This window comes from Trachypithecus francoisi, unplaced genomic scaffold, assembly GCF_009764315.1.
Source record: "Trachypithecus francoisi isolate TF-2019V2 unplaced genomic scaffold, Tfra_2.0 Lachesis_group13, whole genome shotgun sequence".
In the NCBI taxonomy this organism is placed as follows: domain Eukaryota; kingdom Metazoa; phylum Chordata; class Mammalia; order Primates; family Cercopithecidae; genus Trachypithecus; species Trachypithecus francoisi.
Genome location: NW_022681458.1, coordinates 40,489,909 through 40,513,665, shown reverse-complemented (window position 1 = coordinate 40,513,665; position 23,757 = coordinate 40,489,909). Strand labels below are relative to the sequence as shown.

The 23,757-nt window shown below is 37.0% G+C and overlaps 1 protein-coding gene across 5 annotated transcripts in view; it reads right to left on the bottom strand.

Annotated features, from left to right (window-relative positions):
* Window positions 1–7,978: 7,978 nt before the first annotated feature.
* FAM126B (family with sequence similarity 126 member B) overlaps window positions 7,979–23,757 on the bottom strand; it is an 88,040-nt gene continuing 72,261 nt past the window's right edge. For 4 of the 5 annotated variants that reach the window (XM_033231979.1, XM_033231976.1, XM_033231980.1 and 1 more), the window contains 5 exons: window positions 22,432–22,548; window positions 21,826–21,913; window positions 17,519–17,678; window positions 16,627–16,794; window positions 7,979–10,764 (listed from right to left, as the gene is read on the bottom strand). In XM_033231979.1, the coding sequence (XP_033087870.1) occupies window positions 10,163–10,764; window positions 16,627–16,794; window positions 17,519–17,678; window positions 21,826–21,913; window positions 22,432–22,548 (1,135 nt within the window). In that variant the 3' untranslated portion in view covers window positions 7,979–10,162. The remainder of the gene's footprint in view (window positions 10,765–16,626; window positions 16,795–17,518; window positions 17,679–21,825; window positions 21,914–22,431; window positions 22,549–23,757) is intronic. The other variant, XM_033231978.1, reaches the window with a different exon arrangement.

Below are 23,757 nucleotides of genomic sequence, written 5' to 3'. Positions count from 1 at the left end.
AATTCTGAGTTTTACAGTGTGTATAAAGTCAATATAACATTTGTGAATAAAGGAAATATATATAGATTTCTTAACATTTTGTAATTTTACTTGGAAGTGAAGAAAGCCTATGTTTGGGGAGTATGTTTGGGGAATTCCCTACTGAATATTGGAGAGAATAAAATAAAAAGCTTATTGAATATAAGAGTATAAGAATGTTTTGTTTTGAGACTATTAGCATTGTTTCAGTTCTTTTTTTTTTTTTTTTTTTTTTTTGAGAGAGGGTCTCACTCTGTCACCCAGGCTGGAGTACAATGGTGCGATCTTGGCTCACTGCAACCTTTGCCTCCCAGGTTTGAGCGATTCTCGTGCCTCAGCATAGGTAGGATCACAAGGGTGCAATACCACACCCAGCTAATTTTAGTAGAGACAGGGTTTCACCATGTTGGCCAGGCTGGTCTCAAACTCCTGACTTCAGATGATCTGCCTGCCTTGGCCTCCCAAAGTGCTGGGATTACAGACATGAACCACTGCGCCCAGCCTATTATCACAGATTATATCTATCCCATTTGGATTATCACCCAGGGCCAGATAAAGACCTTTACCTATCCTAAACACAAAAGACTATTCTTCTCCCCTCTCTCATATACTTAAAAATTTAACATTAAATCATAACAGTCATCAGCCTAACAAAGTTCTGTTTTCCTCCCATGCTACCTGGCAGCTTTTTTGTGTGGATGGGAAGGGTCATAGAAAAAACCGTCATATATTTTTAAGTTTCCTATTTTGGCAGTCTCTTCTGCTTTATTATGCTGTAAAATAGCTTTTCTCAACTGAGCTTCCTTACGTGAACCACAAAAAGACTATTTTCTCATTTTCCCTCAGGATGGTTCACAAGAACCATTGTATATACATAGGAGAGAAGTCAACTTACAACTATGGATACTTAGGATGTTAGGGCTTCTTTCATGGATTTAGTTTGCCTATTAGCAATCTAGCTCTGTTGAGCTCCAGCCCCTCCCTTTCTTCCCATCCCTCACAGGGGGCTGGCTTTCTGGGGTAGGTGTTTGGCAAGTGTACTAATAGTTGAGAACAATCAATGCAATTAAGCAGTATTATTACGATGTTTAAGTTCACAAGTACATTCGCCTGAGTGTCTATGTTCCGTGTCAGCTCTTCCACTTACTAGCTCTGTGACTTTGGACAGCTGTACTTTACTTTTCTCATAAAAGAAGAATAGTACTTATCTAATGCTGTTGTATTGAGTATTAAATGAATTATTGCATTTTCTTTAAAGTGTTTAGAATAGTGCCTGGCACATCCTAAGCACCCAATAATGTTAGTTATTGTTTAATTCACATAGGAAGAATCTTTGCACCATAAAACACTGTGACTTACCTGGACAAGAGTTGTATGTGTAGGGATAGTGTGTATGTGTGCATATATAAAGTGCCTCCACTATTCTATTAATATCACAATTATATTACAATACCTTAAAGGAAAATATTACTTTTCCCATTGTACTTTTTCTATGTTTTCTTTTGTTTTGTTTTTGAGATGGAGTTTTGCTCGTCACCCAAGCTGGAGTGCAGTGGCGCGATCTCGGCTCACTGCAACCTTCGCCCCCAGGTTCAAGTGATTCTCCTGCCTCAACTTTCCTAGTACCTGCGATTACAGGCGCCTACCACCCTGCCCGGCTAATTTTTGTACTTTTAGTAGAGACGGGGTTTCACCATGTTGGCCAGGCTGATTTCGAACTCCTGACCTCAGGTGATCCACCCACCTTGGCCTCCCAAAGTGTTGGGATTACAGGCGTGAGCCACCACACCCGGCCCTTTTTCTGTATTTTGTAAATGAACAACCATTACATTTCTAATAAAGGGAAAGAATTGTAACTGTCAGCTTGTGAATCTCATCCTTACTAATGCAGATCCAGAGTCCAAAGAGAAAAACACAGTCTTGGTTCTGGATCTGCCAATCTTTGGATTAAGGGATAATAAATATCAAAAAGATAATGTACTTTGTTTGCTTGAATCTGAAATAAAATGGCAAATAAAGCTTTGACTCAGCAAGGAATAACAATCATAAAGAAAAAAGGCACAAAAGAGATTTTCCCAGAAAATGCATGTAAAGAAAGGGAAAGGAAAAAGGGCCTAGGGCTTAACCCTTGATTAAACCCATGTTCCAAACAAAGGCTAAAGTATCTTTAGGAAAGACAATGTGGGAAAGGCCAAAAAGTTTAATGATGAGAGAACTAACTGCAGGTAAGGGTGTGAAGAAACAAGCACCTTCATAAATTGTATTGTTAATTGTATCGTAATAATGTTGGTTCCTCTTTACAAGGACCCAGGAAAGAAAATATTTTAACATTAGAAATAGTTGTGCTTACCTGAGAAACTTGTTGAATCTTAAGGATATCTGAAAATTATGTAATTAATCTTACTTCTGTCTTTACATTTGGCTGCTTTAACGTTCAGTGCTAAATCTGTACCCCTACAATTAACTACAGAAATATATGGCACATGTTTTATGCATTAATTTCACACCTGCCTTTGTCTTGTTTCTCATTTTGTGGTGTTATATATAATTTTATATACTGCCTTAATGTAGTAGGGTATGATATAAGGGTTCAGATATACATAATTAAAATGGTACACTTTGAAAAAATATGAGAAGACCCTTTTAAGGTATAACATTTAGGTCACATAAAATCAACTCAGGGAAATCCAGTTAAAAGCCAAATAGAGCTGTATTTTTATACTGTACAAAAAAATTTACACTCTTAATGTAACTAGATACATCTAAGGGTAAATTACACATCTCTCAAACACAGTATTTTAACATCTAAGATATGTTTCTGCATTGCAGACTGATACTGAATTTTATACATCTTTATTTACAATAACTTAAAATATTTTTTCATCTCTGGCAGATATTTACAAGGTCAACAGTGACTACATTTCACATTTCAACATCAACAGCATTAATCGGTTCAGTAAGACAGGATAATGGCTTACATGCACCAATAAATATGATCTTAAATTCACGGTTTTTTCTTCAGCTCTGAAAAAATGAAGGTTGTCACTAGTCCTAGGTTGAAAGGACATCACTCAGTACAAGTTGTAATTTCTATATACCTATTCTACTTAAATTTTCACCAGCACTATTCTCTAAATACTTGGGAAGTTTATACCAAGTTATAGGTTGATGCTGGTAAAAAAAAAAAAAAAAAAAGGCTGATGTGTACATTCCATATCCTTTTGAGAAGCAAACATATGAAAGTGAGATATTTCTTATTTACTTGTCCAGTGTGAAAGAGATCAGATTACATAATGCCAAAGTAGTAAAAATCCTTCAGAAATTAGAGCTCAGGAAACCCAAATTATCACGAGAAAAACAGTGGGAAAATAATTTTTGCACCCTAAAAACTGTTTCACTTAACCAGTTAAACTGAATGTAAGGCCAGAATAATTTTAGAATAAGAATAAAAAAGATTCAATGTCAAGTAGATGAACTTATTACAAATATTTTTAAACATGGAGCATCTCTCTCTATTCAGTATGGATGATAAAACTTACAAACAAATCCCCCGCCCCCCACCCCCACCAAACCCAAACCTGTATCAGTGATTGTTAGAAAGCTAATCCTCTCTTTCCAAGACAGCTAATCAGTATATTCATTACTTTTTAACTACTCCCTGCTATAAAAAACAATACATAAAACCTGTTGGGAATATTAATATGCAGATACATTTCATGATTTCCAAAAAAAAAATTATTTAACTTTTGAAATAAATTATTCAGTTCTTATTGGGCTATACATTTTTAAAAATGAGTGTTTTAGCTTTTCTTAATCCAATCTGTTTTTCTGCAAAGAAAAAAACACTCAGAATGATCATGGACATATTTAACAAACTTTACCAGTTTAACCAATATTATACTTAAAATAATTGCCACTGCCCTTTAAAATAGGTACATTTCCATAATGTCCCCCTAAATTTTACCTAAACAACCCATGATATTATACAATATACCAATTTTAGGAGTATCCCCCTTTTTATTCAATCCTGATGAGTAGGATTCTTAAGGAGACAAGAAACTGTGCTATGAGGAATAATGTTTACACTTAGTCTTTAACGGGTACTTTTGCTGGAAGTGTGAAATATTGACATTTATTGACATAAGAAAACCTAAAATGGAATCTTGTAGCTACTGTAAATCTATTTTCCAGGTGAGAATATTTTTAAGATACTTTATATGTTAAAGAGGCTTCATTCCTTAACAAGTACTTTAAAAAATTATATTTGGTAGATACATTGTCTTTGGTAAATTTTGTAATCAATGAAGATGTAAAGAACTTCCTTTGATGTAATTAACACTGAGCTGTTTATACTCAAATACAGCAAACCATATTGGTATCAATTCTGTAACTGGGGATGAGTTGTCCAATTAAGTTCATTTCTTTGAAAATAAAAGGATTTCTTTATTAGACCTACTTCCAGATACACATTTTTAAAGAGACTTCTGTACTTTAAGCTACACCTAATTCTGTTTTTTATAAAATCAATATTAAACATAATAGCAGACACCTGACTATGCCTTAATTTGTAAACATGATTAACACAATTTCTAAAAATCCAGAAGCAAAACATATACCCTACATTTCTGTACTATGCTGCCAGTTATTTCACATCATTCCCAGCTTTCTGCTAATTTCTATCCTGAATTGTTTGCTCTTACATATATTTCTCATAGGACTATGGCTAAGATTACAAAAATACTGAAAAGACTGAAGTTACTAAAATGTTGTACTTATGTGGTCAGGTTCAGAAGAAATATGCCCACATGGGCAAGGAGGTTGGGTGGTGATGACTCCTCCATGAATAGTATTTTCTATATATGCTCAGTACCAGTATGATATACCTATTAGGTACACATAATGCAAGTAATACTAAAATTTGTCTTACATTATCAATATGACCACCTTGGCATGGAAAACTGTACCAATGTGATGACTCATAATTTTATTAGCATTGTTAACAGTTTTACACTGCATTCCATCTTCTCATAACCACACAAATATTCTAATTTCTAATTAGTTTTCAAACAACTTGTTTCTAAAAACACTTTAAAAAAATTAAAGTATTACAAGTAAGTGTCTCAACCAACTTAGTGGTAAAACGACAATAATCATTCAACTTGAAAGATAAAAAGTCTCATGTTCAGACTGTTTAACATAGCCGTACATAGAAAAATTGCTCTAAAATTCTTACAGATTTTCTGATCATTGGCATGACCTGTTAAACTTTTTAAAGCCGAAAACAAATGTGTAACTGAAATACTGATTAAAAAAGAAAAACCCAAAACATACTTTGTAATCCAAGGTCAGAAACGGAGAGATATTCCTTGCCAGTGTTTGTAATAAATAGGGGACTACCCCTAAAGACAGGTACTACATTTTTTATTTACAAATGAACATGCAGAGATTTAAACGAGACAACTGATTGTCAACAACTGAAGTACTAAAAAATTGACTCCATTTCATTAAAATATTCACAAAAGTAGTGCAAACAAAACAATCTGAAGTTATTCTCAGTATTCCAGTGTCTAATAAACAATTTTAATTAATTTAAAGCTACTACGTGGAATTTGAGAATGCAGACTGGAAATACTGAGCTTATATAGCTGAGACTACCACATTTAAGACATTTTATATGGTATATACACACTTTAAATGACATCATGGTCACTGTTCCATTATGGAATCATAAGCTTCACACTATAAAACCTTTTTCAATCATAGAAGGAAATATTGCTTGCATTTGCTCTAAGCATAAGTAAGATTCAGTCTCTTTCTACATTAAGAATTAACGGAATCAAGTTTATTTAATCTTTACTTTGCAGTACTCTATTGTGCAATATAATTAGCTTGCCACACTGGTGACTGAAAGCTGGCTGACTCAAAAATTACTTTAAAATAACTAGAAAACACTGATCAAAGCCATTTCATTGGGTTTATTTTACATTTAAATAAATCCCAACAAATGTATTCAACTATAAAATGGCAGCATACAACTGTTATGTGGCGGAAAATATGCATAAATTAGAATAATGTATTGATCCTTACATCTGTAGATATACTTAACATTTCCAACACTTCCCCATCTAGATTACTGTACATTTGGATTTAACACTTTTCTTAATGTATTCACCAACTGCTAGACCAGAACTATAAAGAAACTGCAAAAATGGAGTTAACAACCCACTGCCTCCCCAAACCCACGGGAGACTGGGTTTGATTCTGGCTCTGCTTTAGTTATATGACCTTGATCACACCACAACCTCTGAGCTTCCGTTTCTTGAGGATGAATGTTGGGGTGAGGGAGTGGGAGACTAACTAGATTATCTCTAGGGTTTCTTCTTAGCACAGTTCTGATTCTATCATAAGCAGACAAAGAAAAGTGAATTAGAAAGGAATGGGAATGGTAAGGGGTAAAGGTAAGGGGATCAGGATTTTAAAATAACGATTTTCCCCTTAGCTTCTTAAAATATTTTCACATTTAAAAGTCTTCAGGCCAGGTGTGGTAGTTATGTCTGTAATCCTAGCACTTCTGGGACGCCAGGTGGGTGGATCTCTTAAACCCAGGAGTTCAAGACCAACCTGGGCAACGTGGCAAAACCTCGTCTCTACTAAAAATACAAAAATTAGCCAGGCATGGTGGGGCATGCCTGGAGTTCCAGCTACTCCAGAGGCTGAGGTGGGAGGATCACCTGAGCCCAGGGAGGTCGAGGCTGCAGTGAGCCATGATAGTGCCACTACACTCCAGCCTGGAGGACAGAGTGAGACCTTGTCTCAAAAAATCAAATCTTCTGAGTTAACTATTCACTTTGCATTTTAGTTTGCGTTCCAGTAATTAGTGGCAGAGCAGAGCTCCCAAGCCCTCAGCTATTTCTTTGTATTCTTTTATCCAACTTGGCATACATAGCACCAACCTATTTGTTTTATTACAGAAAACAAGTATTTTCTCCCTAAATATATTTTTCATAGATGGTTAGACTTATGGAAATTAGGAAATATACAACAAAAGCTTGTTTAAAAAGTATGAATATTGCTGGCATATATCTGTAACAGCTGTTGTATATCTGAAACAAACTATTTTAAATTAAATGCCAAAAATAATGCATGTTAAAATGCATAGTTGAAAACTTAGAAAATTTGACTCTGAGTTTGTTAAACTAACGCCTTCCATTTTAACTAATAATAATTCTTGCACAAGAAATCTGCTGTAAGACCCTGAAGGCAAGGTTTAGACTAAACGGAATGTTTCTTCACTGAGGTCAACTCATATCACCTAAAAGAATAGAAAACAAATGTTACAGGGTCATAAAATGTTAATGTGTGTATGTATACATACAAGCATATATATATATACATACAGATAAATAAAATCCTCTAAGATGAACTTTTTATTTTTTTTGGAGACAGAGTCTTGCACTGTCGCCCAGGCTGAAATGCAGTGTCACGTTCTCAGCTCACTGCAACCTCTACCTCCTGGGTTCAAGCGATTCTCCTGCCTCAGCCTCCCGAGTAGCTGGGATTATAGGCGCCTGCCACCATGCCCTGCTCATTTTTTGTATTTTTAGTAGAGACAGGGTTTCGCCAGGCTGGTCTCGAACTCCTGACCTTGTGATTCGCCCACCTCAGCCTCCCAGAGTGCTGGGATTACAGGCATGAGCCACCGCGCCCGGCCATGATGAACATTTTTTAAAACCAATTTTTCAGGTATAACATAAGATTTCTAGCCAAAGGAAAATTTTGTTGTATTTATTGTAACTTTTGCTGTAATTTGATATTGTGTGGTATTTCTTTTGTGCTTTAAGTAAAATCATGCTAGATTTAGATGCCAATAAATGCACAATTTGAATTGAAAACAGTCTTTTTACTTCTCAGATAAAACCATAATTTATGCCATAAAGTGACTGACCTCCAGCCATAGCCAAGGTTTCACTTTCTAGGTAAGTATAATGCTCCTTTCCTTACATACCTGAAACTGCCTTTTTTAGTATGTTATAGACCTTTACAGCTCATTTATTTTGGCTATTTTTAAGCTCCTTTCATTTATTTGACATCCCTTAAATTAAAAGAAAGGATATTTAAAATATAACTTTGTGATATATACATATACACACCATATATATATATATACACACACACACACACACAAATCAATAAATTGTCTATTTATCAACTTTTAGCTTTAACCCGGACTTTGGCAACATTATACTAGTTCAGGTTCTAGTTTTCCATTTTCACATGAGCTGGAAAATGTTACAGACTACCAAATTCAAACAAGCATCTCATATATAAAGAGTCTAACAGAAAGTCTCTTAGGGAAAAAAGAAAGTTCTTACAATAAAAATGGGAGCATTGCTAGGTGTGAAAAAAAGGCATTTTTTTTCTGTTATTTATCAAAATCTATTATAATTTTAATGGTAGGGATAAAATTTTAACTTTTGTTAATTAGGAGAATACTTGCTTTCTATAAATTCAGTATATTTTTCTTAAACAATAATCAAGTAAAAACATCTAAATGTACAAAGCACTAATAGCTCTGATGTATTCTGTGGAAGGATAACTTATAACAGTTTAAGTTACAATACACTGATTTTTTAAGACCCAATATATTCCCTTCTTTTTCAAACATCAGAGCCTGAGACCCAGAAGAGGTTATGATAAAATCTTATCCAACCAGATCAGAACTAAGAAAATTTTTTATACCAATAATGTTTTTGTAACCTCTTAGCAGTTACCAAATGCTACTTACATACATTCAACATCTAGCTTACTGGCATGATTTCAAAGTTTTATAAAAATGAGAAACTGCAGATATATGATTAGAAGGTACACAAATTGCATTACATTAAACACAAAGGCAGTGTGGTCCTTATAGGAGAAATCAAGGTCAGTACCCCCTGGTAGAAATGTTCTATAAAAATGTGTCACATTGAAGTATCAGTGTTTTCAGCCAATTGTCTGTCCCTGATATATTTCCTTGGAGTATGTAATGTATCAGGACTTTAGGTTTCTTAATCCAAAATATCTGACTGAATTTAGGTACATCTAGAAAGCAGCTGAAAGGGTTTCTCTTATAGTCTGACATAACAAAGTAGATTGAGAAATCCCTCTCTTTACCTGAAGATGTACTGTTATATTTCAGCCATCAGCTCACAAAGGAAAAGAAAAAAAAGAATCAAAATCTCCTCTCACACACACAATCTCCACACAAGCTAAACAAAAACCACCCCTCCCCCCACAAAACCCCAGCACCAAAGTGTCAATCATTCCTGGGAAATAGAACATGCCCCTCAGATTCTGATTTGTTAGTTGGCCAAACTTGAAGGACAGAAATGACCTTATATGTCCTTGTGGGGAAGAGGGAAGACATGTTAATAATGACTATAGAGCCATTGAGAAAGTGCATTATCAATTACACAATCAACTTAGAGCCCTGTCCTCCAATGGAGGTGGTCACAACTTGATTTAAATGCCTCCGTAATTGAACATTTATGTCTTCGGGATAAAGGAGATGGGGGGGTGGAGAAAGAGCTACCCTCATTTTAATGAAAAAGTGCAGCAGTCTACCACCTTTCCCCATGCTTCTCCAGAAAATGATTGCACAGACTCAGAGAAGTCCAAAGTCATAGCAGAATCTCTGAGGCACTCCTGGTTAAGAGAAAAAAATATGATCCAGTAATCTTCATAGTTCTCTAGATTACGAGAACAAACCCGTTTTGTTTTGTTTTTAAACAAAAGCCAAAGAATCGTTTCATAGGGATCATATACACCATTTCCTCTAACGTATCCTCAGTCTCACAGTGTTGAAATGGGACCGATCAGCCTACGATGGATTGCACATCACCCAAGGAGAAAGGAAGGCATGGAAAAGGCAAACATTTTATACTGCTTCACAAACACATTTACAAGGAATACGTGAAGATGTAGGAAAGAGGGATAAAGAAAACCTTATTGCTGTTTTGATACAAAATACAGTATGAAGATACCTAAACTAAATGAAATCTGATAACAGTGACCAATATTTTCACAATGTGGGATGAAGTGTCTTCTTGCACAATGAAATGTTCAGTTTAAAAGGTAAGCAGAAAGATGAGGGAGGATGTCAAAACTACACCTGGGATATTAGCTGCATATTGAAACTTGGGGATCGAGACTGCTTGGTTAAGGGGGCTCCTGGGCTGAGAAGCTCTTTACCTTCGCCAGCTTGACCTAGCCGGTCTTCCTGCAGACTGACAGTTGAGTATCGATTAGCATTGTTAGCTGCTAAATTAGTACCTCCCTCAGTGCCAACCCCAATGCTGGTACTTGCTTGACTGCCATTTACATAGTCAAATGATTTACTTGAAGAAGCACTGGCTGTCCGGATTAGACTTAAGCTATTGGTTTTTGGCACCACCTGGCCAGCAGGCAGACTCAGGTGTTTCTTCATTGGTGTCAGCTCAACTGAATCTACACTAAGATCAGTTGGTTGCTGTACATACTGCTTGCGAACTACTGAATCTCGAGGGCTCTCACTGGATTTGATGGCAGAGGCTGTTTCTTTATCCTTGGCTGAACGCCCAGTTGCTACTTTCCTTAAGCTTCCCCTCTGAGAAGAGGAGGATGGTTTGGTCCCAATTGGCTGACTGCTGAGGGAAGCCCCTGATGAAAATCCTTCATCTGCATCATTCAGGTTTACAGACTCCTCTCCTCCATTTACACCCTCAGCACCTAAGAAAACAAATCAGACAGACTCAGCAATAGCTAAATTAAATAAGAAGCAGCTGTGAATAACAATACTGACCTTATCTCTTGGGTAATGCTTGCTATAGGTTGTCAATGGCCCTACTATCAACACTTCCCCTAAATAATTTAGGGGAAATCTTAATCTACACAGAATTCTACTATGCTCAAACATGTTAATTTAGCTTTATTTAGTCCAGTTTTTGTAAAACTATCCACAAACATATCTAGTATATTGTCAATATTTAGGCATGTAAAACAACTAGGTAAAATACAACAGTTAACATAAATTTTTATAATGCACTCTATCATTCTTCTTCTGAAATGACCATATCTACCTACTGGAAAAAAAAAAACAACAACAACAACTTTGCCCCTCATACCTTCTTTAACCCACCATAAGATGTGGAAGAGACCCTCTTCTAATTCCGGTTACCCAGAATTATACCAAAAACTCATTTATGCTTACAGGCCAAACTCTTTTTAACTATAATAAAATTTATATTTACTCAGTGGTTGGTTAACTGCTTCTATATGGCTTTAGAACCTTTAACATGGAACTAGCAATTTTTAAAAAATAACTCAAAACTATATTGCTTCTGTAACTTCACAGTCATATTTGATCTTATGGCCTTTTCTACTCACTGGTTTCCATATTTTGATCAATTAAAGTGAAGAAAATATTATCAGAGAGCAGTGGTAGGGAACCAGCAGAGGTATTTAAGAAGGATTTATATTTTCTATATCATATGTTTTGATAATATTTTATGTAATTATTTCTGTAATATTTTAGATTCTTAGTATTGAGATGTCATAATCACAAAATACTATAGTGTCCCATCACATTTCGTTTCATGCAGAAACTGCAGTTAACAAAATAATAATTTTTTTTTTTTTTTTTTTGAGACAGAGTCTCACTCTGTCACCCAGACTGGAGTGCAGTGGCACGATCTTCAGCTCACTGCAACCTCTGCCTCCCTAGTTCAAGTAATTCTCCTGCCTCACCCTCCCGAGTAGCTAGGATTACAGGCGTGCACCACCACGCCCAGCTAATTTTTGTATTTTTAGTAGAGATGGGGTTTCACCATGTTGGCCAGGCTGGTCTCCAACTCCTGACCTCAAGTGATCTGCCCACTTCAGCCTCCCAAAGTGCTGGGATTACAGGCGTGAGCCACCTCTCCCGGCCAACAACAGAATTCTTATCTTGGGTTTTTGTGGGAAGAAGAGAAGAATATATAATATATTGAGCTTGCAGTTTACAGAAAGCCACTTCTCTTACTGAGAGTATGATCAACATTCTCTTAGAAAGTAATACATTTGCTTCTTTCAGTAACTCGTATTGGCTTGCTACCTCATTAAATACATTTTCCAGACTGCCATAAAGTTTAATCTGAATCTACAAAACAGATATCAACATTACAGGTAAGGTAAAAATGTTAGGAAAGAATCTAAACAAATATTAGAGATATAGGTTACCTAAGCAAAATATATACAAAATATTTAAACACAATCTTTTATTTAACATAGTACCTGGAAAAATAAACTATTTACTTAGCTACATTTACTCATATGGATTATTTTCTTCCTTCTAAAGAATGAAATAAGCTATCCTTAAAGCAAAAGGCACCTTATTATATCCAGCAGTTTAATAATCTTTAATCATCATGCAAAGCCATATGAAAATGCATTTCCTAAGAACAGTAGCAGCTGACACCACTTCTCTCAACCTCTTCAAAAGAACTGTATATAATGTACTTTTATAATATACCTCAAAATAAAAACTTTATATTCATATGACACATTTTAGTAATTTACTTACAATTAGTATAAAGAACTCCAAAATGCCCAAGGAAGGATAGTTATTGGGTCAGAATTAATATTAGTGATATAAAACTGGGAGTGAACAGAAATGTATCATTAGGTATATTTATTAGGAAAGGAGACTGAGAGACTTAGTGCTAGCTTCTGAATCTTGCTACATGCAGATCTGATGCCCAAGCAATATGGCCATAAAAAAGATGATAACATAAAAGCCACCATGCAAGAGAATCTATTGATATTTTATATAGTAAGAAATGCTTAGTATATATAATGGAATACTGATTATACTTTAATCACAGGTATTGTCTTCAGTTTAGTAATAATTTTAAAAAACATTTGTTTATTTATTTTTATTATATATTTTTTGAGACAAGGTCTCACTCTGTTGCACAGGCTGGAGTGCAGTGGCATGATCACAGCCCACTGTAGCCTCAACCTCCCAGGCTCAAGTGATCCTCCCACCTCAGCCTCTCAAGTAGCTGGGACTACAGGCATGTGCCACCATGCTTGGCTAATTTTTGTATATTTTGTAGAGACGGGGTTTTGCCATGTTGCCCAGGCTGGTCTCGAACCCTTGGGCTCAAGCAATCCACCTGCCTGGGCCTCCCAAAGTGCTGGGATTATAGGCATGAGCCATCGTGCCTGGCCAGTTTAGTAATAATCTTAACTCCAGCTTTAAAAGTCACAAATAGAATGTACTCGACATCAGGAGAAAAGTAGGTGATGGGCTTATATTGTTTCTTCAATTTCAACATGTAATAAACCCAATTTTAATTGTAAAATTAGTTAAAACCATCATAGCAGAAAACTAGTCAATAATCTATATTAATCCAAAAGCTTCAGCAGAGTTCAGAATTACCAAAACTTTTCATAGGTTTTAGTAACTTCCTTTCTTCTGTTTGGTGGGGTATGGTGGCTGACACCTGTAATCCCAACATTTTGGGAAGCCAAAACAGGCAGATCCCTTGAGTTGAGGGGTTTGAGACCAGCCTGGGCAAATAGCAAGATCCTATCTCCATAAAAAGTTAAAAAATTAGTCAGATGTGATGGCACCCACCTATAGTCCCAGCTACTGAGAAGGCAGAGGTGGGAGGATCACTTAAGTCCAGGAATTCGAGGTGGTAGTAAGCTATGAATCTTAAGGAGGCGGGGTGCAGTGCATCACACCTGGGGAGGCCAAGACGGGAGGAGTGCTTGAGCCTGGGAGTTTGAGACTAGTCCGGACAACATAGCAAGACCCCATCTCTACAAACAATATAAAATTAACTGGGCATGGTGACATCCCTGTTGTCCTAGCTACTGAGAAGGGTGAGGCCAGAGGTTTGCTGGAGCCCAGGAGTTTGAGGTTACAGTGAGCTATGACTGTGCGACTACACTCCAGCCTGGGCAACACAGTGAGACCATCTGGGGATCGAGAAGAAACCCTCAAGAAAGAAAAAGGCAACTGTGTCTCAAAACATTTTTCCTTTGTAATTTTCTCCAAAGGTGATAACAATACCTTCCTGGTCCAAAGAGGAGACATCTGAAATTGATTTTTTTTCTTTTTTTTTTTTTATTCCTTTTTGTATTTACATTGAACCCCAAGAAGCTATGAAATGGATTTTTAATGAACATTTCTATTCATGGCTGACTTTACCTATACATTTGGCTTCTGTTAATATTGATTTAAAACTACAAATAGGCCAGGGTGGTGGCTCATGCCTGTAATCCCAGCACCCTGGGAGGCTGAGGTGGGCAGATTGCTTGAGCCCAGGAGTTTGAGACCAGCCTAGGCAACATGGCAAAACCACATCTCTACTAAAAATACAAAAAACTAGCCAGCTGTGGTGGCGTGCCTGTAGTCCTAGCTGTTCCAGAGGCTGAGGAGGGAGGATCACTTGAGCCCAGGAAGTTGAGGCTACAGTGAGCCTTGATTGTGCCACTGTACTCCTGCCTGGGTGATGTGAGTGAGATCCTGCCTCAAAAAAATAAATAAATAAAACTACAAACAATCTGGATTAAAAGGTAAAATAAGGAAATATTCAGCCAGGCGCGGTGGCTCATGCCTGTAATCCCAGCACTTTGGGAGGCCGAGACGGGTAGATCACAAGGTCAGGAGATCGAGACCATCCTGGCTAACCTGGTGAAACCCCGTCTCTACTAAAAAATACAAAAAACTAGCCAGGCAAGGTGGCGGGCACCTATAGTCCCAGCTACTCGGGAGGCTGAGGCAGGAGAATGGCGTGAACCCAAAAGGCGGAGCTTGCAGTGAGGTGAGATCCGGCCACTGCACTCCAGTTTGGGCAACAGAGCGAGACTCCGTCTCAAAAAAAAAAAAAAAAAAAAGGAAACATTCCTCTTTCCTTGTGGCTACACCTTCTCCCTCCCTCCCCCAAATTGAAATTTTACCAGTGATAGATATTAAAATAGGATATTTTAATATTTTATAGGATATTAAAAAGGAACTACTATTTTGGTTCATTTGTTTCAAAGTGTATGACTTGATGTATTTGAAGGAATGCTTCAACCTAATCCTACACTTTCTGGAATTTGAGCAACTGTTGATTAACATGGTACTATATTTAGCATAAATACTTCCAATATTCTAGCAATAGTAGTAGATAAATATCAAGTGGCTCAGTCATTCAAGAATGTTCAGTTTAGGCCAACTCTAGGTTCCACATCTATTCATCATCTTATTGTTACATGTTTATACAAGATAAAACTTACTCCTAGGGATAACGTAATAAGATACAGGGAATAAAGGGAAGGCTGCATCTTTCAGAGCCATTTAAAGGATCTCTCAAACAGCATCAACTTTTTTGGGTCCCTGGGTCATGCACATGCAACACTGTTAAATGAAATAAGGTCAATCTGGGTAAATGGGCAAGGGAACAGAGGGTAGATTTAGATTCTTACTGAGCATGCTCAAATTTCTAATGCACCAAAGAGCAAGAGAGTTCCCTATGGTGGAAATTAACTGCTTTATGTATGTTTGGTATACATATATATATAACCTTTGGTATACAAAGGTACATATATATGTAACCTTTGGTATACATAAATATATAACCTCATTTAAAGCTACTTGCTTGATTTAATAAATAAGTATAAAGGATCCACAGTAGCAATACATTAAATAACTTTTTAAAAACTGGCTACAGTTCCCTCCTTTACAAAGCTAATTCCTATGGCATTACATGCAAAACAGCAAGTAAATACTTTCCCAACAAAGAGAAGCATTCTTTTGCAGATGGGGGTTCGAGGGAAAGGTATTTAAAAACCCCTCCATGTTGTGATACCTACATTATAGAAATAAGACTCTACTAGGATATCTGACCTCTAAATATAATAATACATTTTAATTCCATTGAATTTAATACCACCATTATTTACAATAAATTGTAAAACGTACTGTGCATCAGGATAGCACATTTATAGAAGGTGTCAGTAGTTTACTAGTTAGACCTAAGCAACTTAATCTACAGATGATAAAGCCAATGAACATCAGCATACTTGGTCAAAGAGCTAAGAAATTCTTCATTGAACACCACAGAATTACACATAAACCAGCTGGCTCCACTTCAATATCTTAAAGATAATATGCTAATGTTTTAAAACTCTCTTCAAAAATTTTAAAGAATAAATTATTGTATAATTAAAATCATTCATATTGATGAATAAGGCTCATGTCCACTGGGTGCATTTTTCTTTCCTAATGTTAGAATAAACATGCTCAGTAATAAAAAAAATTCCAAGCATTTGCAGACCTTTTGGAGACAGGACCCTGCCTTGTTAGTAGCCATGCCAAGCTGTTCCTTGATTACACAGGATGCAGACTTCAGACCAGCACAAATGGTAACTAAAGATTGCACCTGATCTGGTGCTATGCATATGAGGAGGGAGGGTGCTTTGCAAGGAGAAGCTAATACACCCTGGGGTACTGGAAACACACATTAGAATGGAAAGATGCTCTGCTTGGGGATAGAGAGCCAGGATCCTTCTCCAGCAACTGCCTCACTGACTTCTGCCTCCTCATCTCTGTCCTACCCTCTGTTGTGGCTGTTGCTGAGTTGGGCTCGGGTGAGCCATGCTCAGGGGTCCTGCGCACCAGCACCTCCCCCTCTTGCACACGTTTGATCCCTAGGTCAGTGGAGCCGTGTTGGATCGGGGAGCCAGGAATACTCGAGTCAGCCTCGTTTGAGAAGTCAAAGCCATCTGGGATTCAACATATAAAATTTTAGTGCTTTTATGCTGCTCTATTATTTTCTGAGCATTTTGACCCAGGCAGATAAGAAAATGTATATATGGATATGATATAAACACAAACACTATTTATATAGTTACATGTGTGTGCACAGCATGCACACACATAAGGCAGCAGATGAACAATGTGAGGTTTGCAAATGAATTAAGACAGAAAAATCAGGATCATTAAAATGGCAATATCTCTTAGGCAAGACAGCTTGACTATTCAAGTACCATGTGTATGAAATACTGCTGGATTCAGCACTTACAAAAAAAGGAAAGGCAAAGATAAAAATCCAAAATCAAGAATAAATCATTTTATGAATAGCTTGCATTATACTGTTAGTTTGGCCAGTTATATAGTTTTTCCCACAGTGCTCATACGTGCACCTTTTTTTTTCCAGTATGGTAACAAGATTAAAGCAACTTCTTTCCTATTTTTCTTATTTAGTTCAAAAAAAGACAAAAATTAACCTCATCTTATTTTGTTTTAATCTTCATACAGCAATCTAAACATCTATTTTATAAATACATATTAAAATAACTTTAGACATTTAGTCACATTTCTAGTGATTTTTTAACAAAAAAATGTACTTTACACAGGGTCTTTTAATATCATGCGCTAAGACAGTCTGTAAAAACAGTGACAAATTTACTTGACTCCATCTGTGGACTATAGGGATTTTGTACTCACCTTCTCTTCTCCATCTATGACGACGGATTGAAGCTGTTGTAATTGCAGTCCGAGAAATCCTCGGCACTGTTGGAGTGACTTCAACTTTAAGGACTTTCTGGCCTTCTTGTGTAGAATCAGGAGCATCAAATGGTAATGAGTTTTTCATGGCATTGGCAACCTAAAATGATAATATAAGTCTATACAAGTTTACAATCAATATGCAGTTTTTGTTTATACTACATGTGTCCATAACTTTTGAATATGTATTTAAAATTTGCATTATAATGTTTAATAAATGTATCTTTGTTGTTCTGTATTCTTTTAAGCAGGCTTTTCAAATGAGAATTTCTAAAATATGAGTCACATACCCCAATGATGCCTTAAAATTATTGACTTTCAAAGACAAAAAGCATGCCAAAGAAAGAATTAACATGTAAACTCTGATTATGAGACAATTTAGAATTGTCTGATTCTTCAGATAAACAACATGCAAAATTTAATCTCTGATAAAACATTAGGATGTTCTTCACTCTTCTGTTTACATGAGGAGAAATATTCCCTAAATACTTCTGGCATTTTGTCCTACCATTTTCTGCTCCCTGAAGAGGAAAGTGACATAACTGGTAATTGCCATTTGACTGATCCATGTTTCCTAACTGGGTTGTACTAATCTAGCAAAAATCTTGAGCTAAAGGATTGTCTTGCTCCTTCCCTCTCTACTTGGACAAGCCCACGTGGAATTAAGCAGCCTGGATGGGTGTGCCTGATCTGCTCACTCAAACATTCTTGCCAATGGGCTGTTCCAAGGTCTAGATGTGGAGGAAAGTCTTTCAATTTAGCTTTTAACAGTAATGAAAATACTTGTTCCCCATATACCAACTATTTTTCTTTTTATCATATGGCTCTAGATTTGAATAGGGAAAGAGGGTATTATTATTGTGTCCCTCAGAGACCACGGACAATAAAGGAATTCTGTAACTAGAGTTACTAATCTCTTTACCTGTATTGCCTTGGAAATGCCACCTCTACTTAATTTACAAGATTGTTGAAAGGATCAACTATTAAAGAGTTTCATAAGTTCAAGGTACTACTATGATGATGTAATTTTTAAATCTTTTTATCCATTTGTTTTAATATAACTCTTAGGGTAAGATTAGGAAACAAATGGGAATTCAAATGGAGAATTACTGCAAATGCTACCTCGATAAATTTATATTTAGCTTAAAATATTTTTAAAATGATATAAATAAAATGGCTTTTAAAAAGCTGAGCCAGGCAAGGTGGCTCATGCCTGTAATCCCACCACTTTGAGAGGCCGAAGCAGGCAGATCACTTGAGTCCAGGAATTTGAGACCAGCCTGGGCAACAAGGTGAGACCTCATCTCCACAAAAAAATACAAAAATTTGCCAGGTGTGCTGGTATGCACCTGTAGTCCCACCTACTCAGGAGGCTGAGGCAGGAGGACCACTTGAGCCCAGAAGGTGCAGGTTACAGTGAACTGTCATCACACCACTGCACTCCAGCATGGGTGACAGAGTGAGACCCTGTCTCAAAAAATAATAGTGATTTTTTGAAACAATGAAATAAAAAGCTGTATTCTTACAATACTGCAAGTAGAAAATAGTACTTTTAAGAATACTGTTATCAAAATACTACAAAAAGCTTAGGAAATTGGAAAGGAATAAAAATTCACAGTCAAATCACCTAGACAACTATTATAGCATTTTATATGTTTCCTCTGTCCTGTCTATATCTAAAAAATAGTTGTATACTGTTTTTCTACCTCATACAAGCTAGCACTTCCCTTTAATATAAAACCTCATATATATAATCTCATCAAGTAAATATTATGTAACTTAAATCATTTTCTGTTGTGGGACATTTAGACTGTTTTTATTCCTTTGCAATTAGAAATAAAACTGCAATGTTGTATTTATAATACATTGTCTTCAGTATTTATAATTTCGGTATTAAATTTAAGTTTAGTTTCCTGGAATACATTGCTAGACATGGGATAGAGGGCCAAAGAAATAAACACACATTACCAAACTGCTTCTTCAGGGGATATTCAGAGTTGTTTCATACTACCACTATAACATAAAGAATGCCTTCCTCACTCCACTACTGGATATTTACATTTGTTGTTTTGTTTTGTTTTTGAAACAAGGTCTTGCTCTGTCACCCAGGCTAGAGTGCAGCAGCACGATCTCAGCCCATTGCAACCTCTGCCTCCCAGGTTCAAGCAATTCTCATGCCTCAGCCTCCCAAGCAGCTGGAATTATAGGCATGCGCCACCACACCCAGCTAATTTTTTTTTTTTTTTCAGATGGGGTCTCACTCTGTCGCCCAGGCTGAAGAGCAATGGCACAATCTTGGCTCACTGCAACCTCACCTCCCGGGTTTAAGCAATTCTCTGCCTCAGCCTCCCGATTAGCTGGGATTACCAGGCGCCCACCACCACGCCCAGCTAATTTTTTTAATTTTTTGTAGAGATGGGGTTTTACCATCTTGGACAGTCTGGTCTTGAACTGCTGACCTCGTCATCCATCCGCCTTGGCCTCCCCAAAGTGCTGAGATTACAGGTGTGAGCCACAGCGCCTGGCCTTAAATTTTGTATTTTTTTGTAGAGACGGGGTTTTGCCACGCTGGCCAGGCTGGTCTTGAACTTGTGGCCTCAGGTGATCCACCCGCCTCAGCCTCCCAAAGTGCTGTGATTACAGGTGTGAGCCGCCGCACCCAGCCTTACATTAGTTTTTTAATTGACCACTTACCATTTGGAGATTTGTTTATTTTGTGGGAGAGTACAAGATCTTTTTACATAGAATGAAATATTAATTTGCTTATTCGTATCATGACTGCTGAAAATATGTTTCTCAGTTTGTACCCTGCATATATTAATTTTGCTTTTAAAAAACCTGATGGAGGCCAGGCGCGGTGGCTCACGCCTGTAATCCCAGCATTCTGGGAGGCTGAGGCAGGCAGATCACTTGAGATCAGGATTTTTTTTTTTTTTTTTTTTTGAGACGGAGTCTGGCTCTGTCTCCCAGGCTGGAGTGCAGTGGCCGGATCTCAGCTCACTGCAAGCTCCGCCTCCCGGGTTTACGCCATTCTCCTGCCTCAGCCTCCCGAGTAGCTGGGACTACAGGCGCCCGCCACCTCGCCCGGCTAGCTTTTTGTATTTTTAGTAGAGACGGGGTTTCACCGTGTTAGCCAGGATGGTCTCGATCTCCTGACCTCGTGATCCGCCCGTCTTGGCCTCCCAAAGTGCTGGGATTACAGGCTTGAGCCACCGCGCCCGGCCGAGATCAGGATTTTTCAAGACCACCTGGCCAACATAGTGAAACTCTGTCTCTACTAAAAATACAAAAATTCACTTTGGGAGGCCAAGGTCAGTGGATCACGAGGTCAAGAGATTGAGACCATCCTGGCTAATACAGTGAAACCCTATCTCTACTAAAAATATAAAAAATTAGCCAGGTGTGGTTGCACGCGCCTGTAGTCCCAGCTACTCGGGAGGCTGAGATAGGAGAATCGCTTGAACCCAGGAGGCGGAGGTTGCAGTGAGCTGAGATTGTGCAAATGCACTCCAGCATAGGTGACAGAGTGAGACTCTGTCTCAAAAAAAAAAAAAAAAAAAAAAATCACCTGGGCATGGTGGTGCCTACAATCCCAGCTACTTGGGAGGCTGAGATGGAAGGATCGCTTGAACCCATAAGGCAGAGGTTGCAGTAAGCCAAGATCGCGCCACTGCACTCCAGTCTGGGTGGCAGAGACAGACTTCATATCAAAAACAAAATAAAAATAAAAAATAAATTTTAAAAAACTGATGGAATAGGCTGGGTGTGGTGTCACACATCTTTAATCCCAGCACTCTGGGAGGCTGGGGCCAGCCTTGGCCACACAGAAAGACCCTGTCTCTACAAAAAAATATAAAACAAGAAACAAAAAAAAACCCAAAAACCTAATGGCTTAGAATTCAGGTGTTTATGTGGGGGCTGGAAGGTGGGAATCAAACTTATTTTAGTGACTTGTCCTATTATTTATGCTTAGAAAGTCTTCCCTTCTCTAGAAATCTGAATATTTAGAACCTTTTCTTCTCTCTTAAAGGATTTCAAAACATTTAATTATTCACTTTATCTGAACTTTATTTTGGTACTGGAAGGTGGAAAGGACCTAAACCTATTTCGTTTTTTCTCTAACAGTTAACCAACTGTTACCATGGAATAAAATTTTTCCCCTAATTATTTGGATTGTCTTACATTTTTAAACTAGTACCTTTTTAAGGCACAAGTATATTTAATAAAGAGTAAAGATAATAACTTACCAATAGTGGTTGAGAAAAAAGCTCTAGCTGGGCTCTATAAATGATATCATCAAGAACTTCCTGGCCAAGGTCCCACTGTCCATTATACCTATGAAGAAGAAGATCATTTACTCTCCTGAGCAAATATCTAATCTTCAGCACAACTTTTTAAATTGTCCCAAGTCCTGCTATTTTGGTTGTGAAGCAAAACTTTCATACCAAGTGTTATGTCATTTCATTTGTGAACTATCCCACTTTTGGTTATAAACACAAAACAGATTTTAAATACCATGTTTACAAATGTTTCTTCACAGAAATTGGTTTTTATTACATGCTGATATTTAGAGTAATCTGTTTAATGCATTCATGAAAACCTGGGTTATGAACTATGTACAGATAGTTTCTCATACAGAAAATCTGACAATTTCTAGACTCCAATTTTAATGACTAGTTATGTTATATTTTGGCTATTTTAAAAGTACTAAAAGGAAACCATATTAGAAAAAGAAGATAAGCCCATCATGGAACAAAAGATTCAGTACTGTGTCTGATAAGGAAGAAAGAGAAATTTTCAAAGTTTCTAAACATTAGGAAGAATTCATACAATTTTATATTCCACCTACTTACATGGCATAATACACCCCTGTGAGAAGCTGCACCATAAATTCAGGATCCAATACTATTCGACCACAGAGTTCTTTCCAATGTTTTTCATGTTGCCGTGGAAACCCACTCACACAAACCCTAGGAAAATACACTATTTAACATGTGATTTCCAGATTCCTTAAATAAAATAGTTTTTGTTTTCCTAAGTTCATTTATTCAATTTATTCATTCCTCAAGTATTTACTGAGTGCCTGTTATATACCAGTCATTGTTCTGGGCCTAGGCATACAGTTGTGAACAGGTGAAAGATAAAAAATAAAAATGAAATCTGTGCTCTCATAAAGCACTCATTCTAGTGGACTGCCCATAAAAGCAACTTTTCTAAAATAGCTAACCCTCTCTTTCACAATCATCCTTCTTTCTCTTCACACACATATACACACAAATGTCTAACTTTCACTCAACCCAAATTGTATCAGGGTGAATTAATGGGAAGTATAGAAATCTCAAAAGGACATTTCAAAATACTGTTGTCTGTGAGGCCATTTTTAAACAAAGAACTATAAACAACTCCCTAACATGCATTCCATCTCATTAAGTGATGCTTCCAAAACAGTTATGCTTGATAATGATCAATAGTTGTAATATACTACATTATTTAATCGATCAATTTAGTAAAATAATTATAATAGTAAGTCCAGAAGACATTTTTTAGTGTTTAGTGCCTTATGGTCTTGGGAAATTTTTTTAAAATTCTGTTTATAAATTTTTTGTAGCAGAGATATACAATAAAAGACCTGCTATTTAAAAACAACATTATACGGCCAGGCACGGTGGCTCATGCCTGTAATCCCTGCACTTTGGGAGGCCGAGCCAGGTGGATCATGAGGTCAGGAGATTGAGACCATCCTGGCTAATACGGTGAAACTCCATCTCTACTAAAAATATAAAAAAAAATTAGCCGGGCATGGTGGCGGGCGCCTGTAGTCCCAGCTACTCAGGAGGCTGAGGCAGGAGAATGGCGTGAACCTGGGAGGTAGAGCTTGCAGTGAGCCAAGATCGTGCCACTTCACTCCAGCCTGGGCAACAGAGTGAGACACCGTCTCAAAAAAATAAAAATAAAAAATAAAATAAAATAAAAATAGCATTATATTAAGATAAAACTATGTGGCGAAAGAGGAATGGAAATTTCTCTGTCAATTTCAAGGAGAAAAAGGAATAAATGTAATATTAGACCATTAAAGAAAAGTTTCTTCATTTATTCCTCAAATGGATGATGGTATCACATCATTATGGTATTTATATTACATACATTTAAAACAGTGACCCAACAGTTTTTTTTTAATT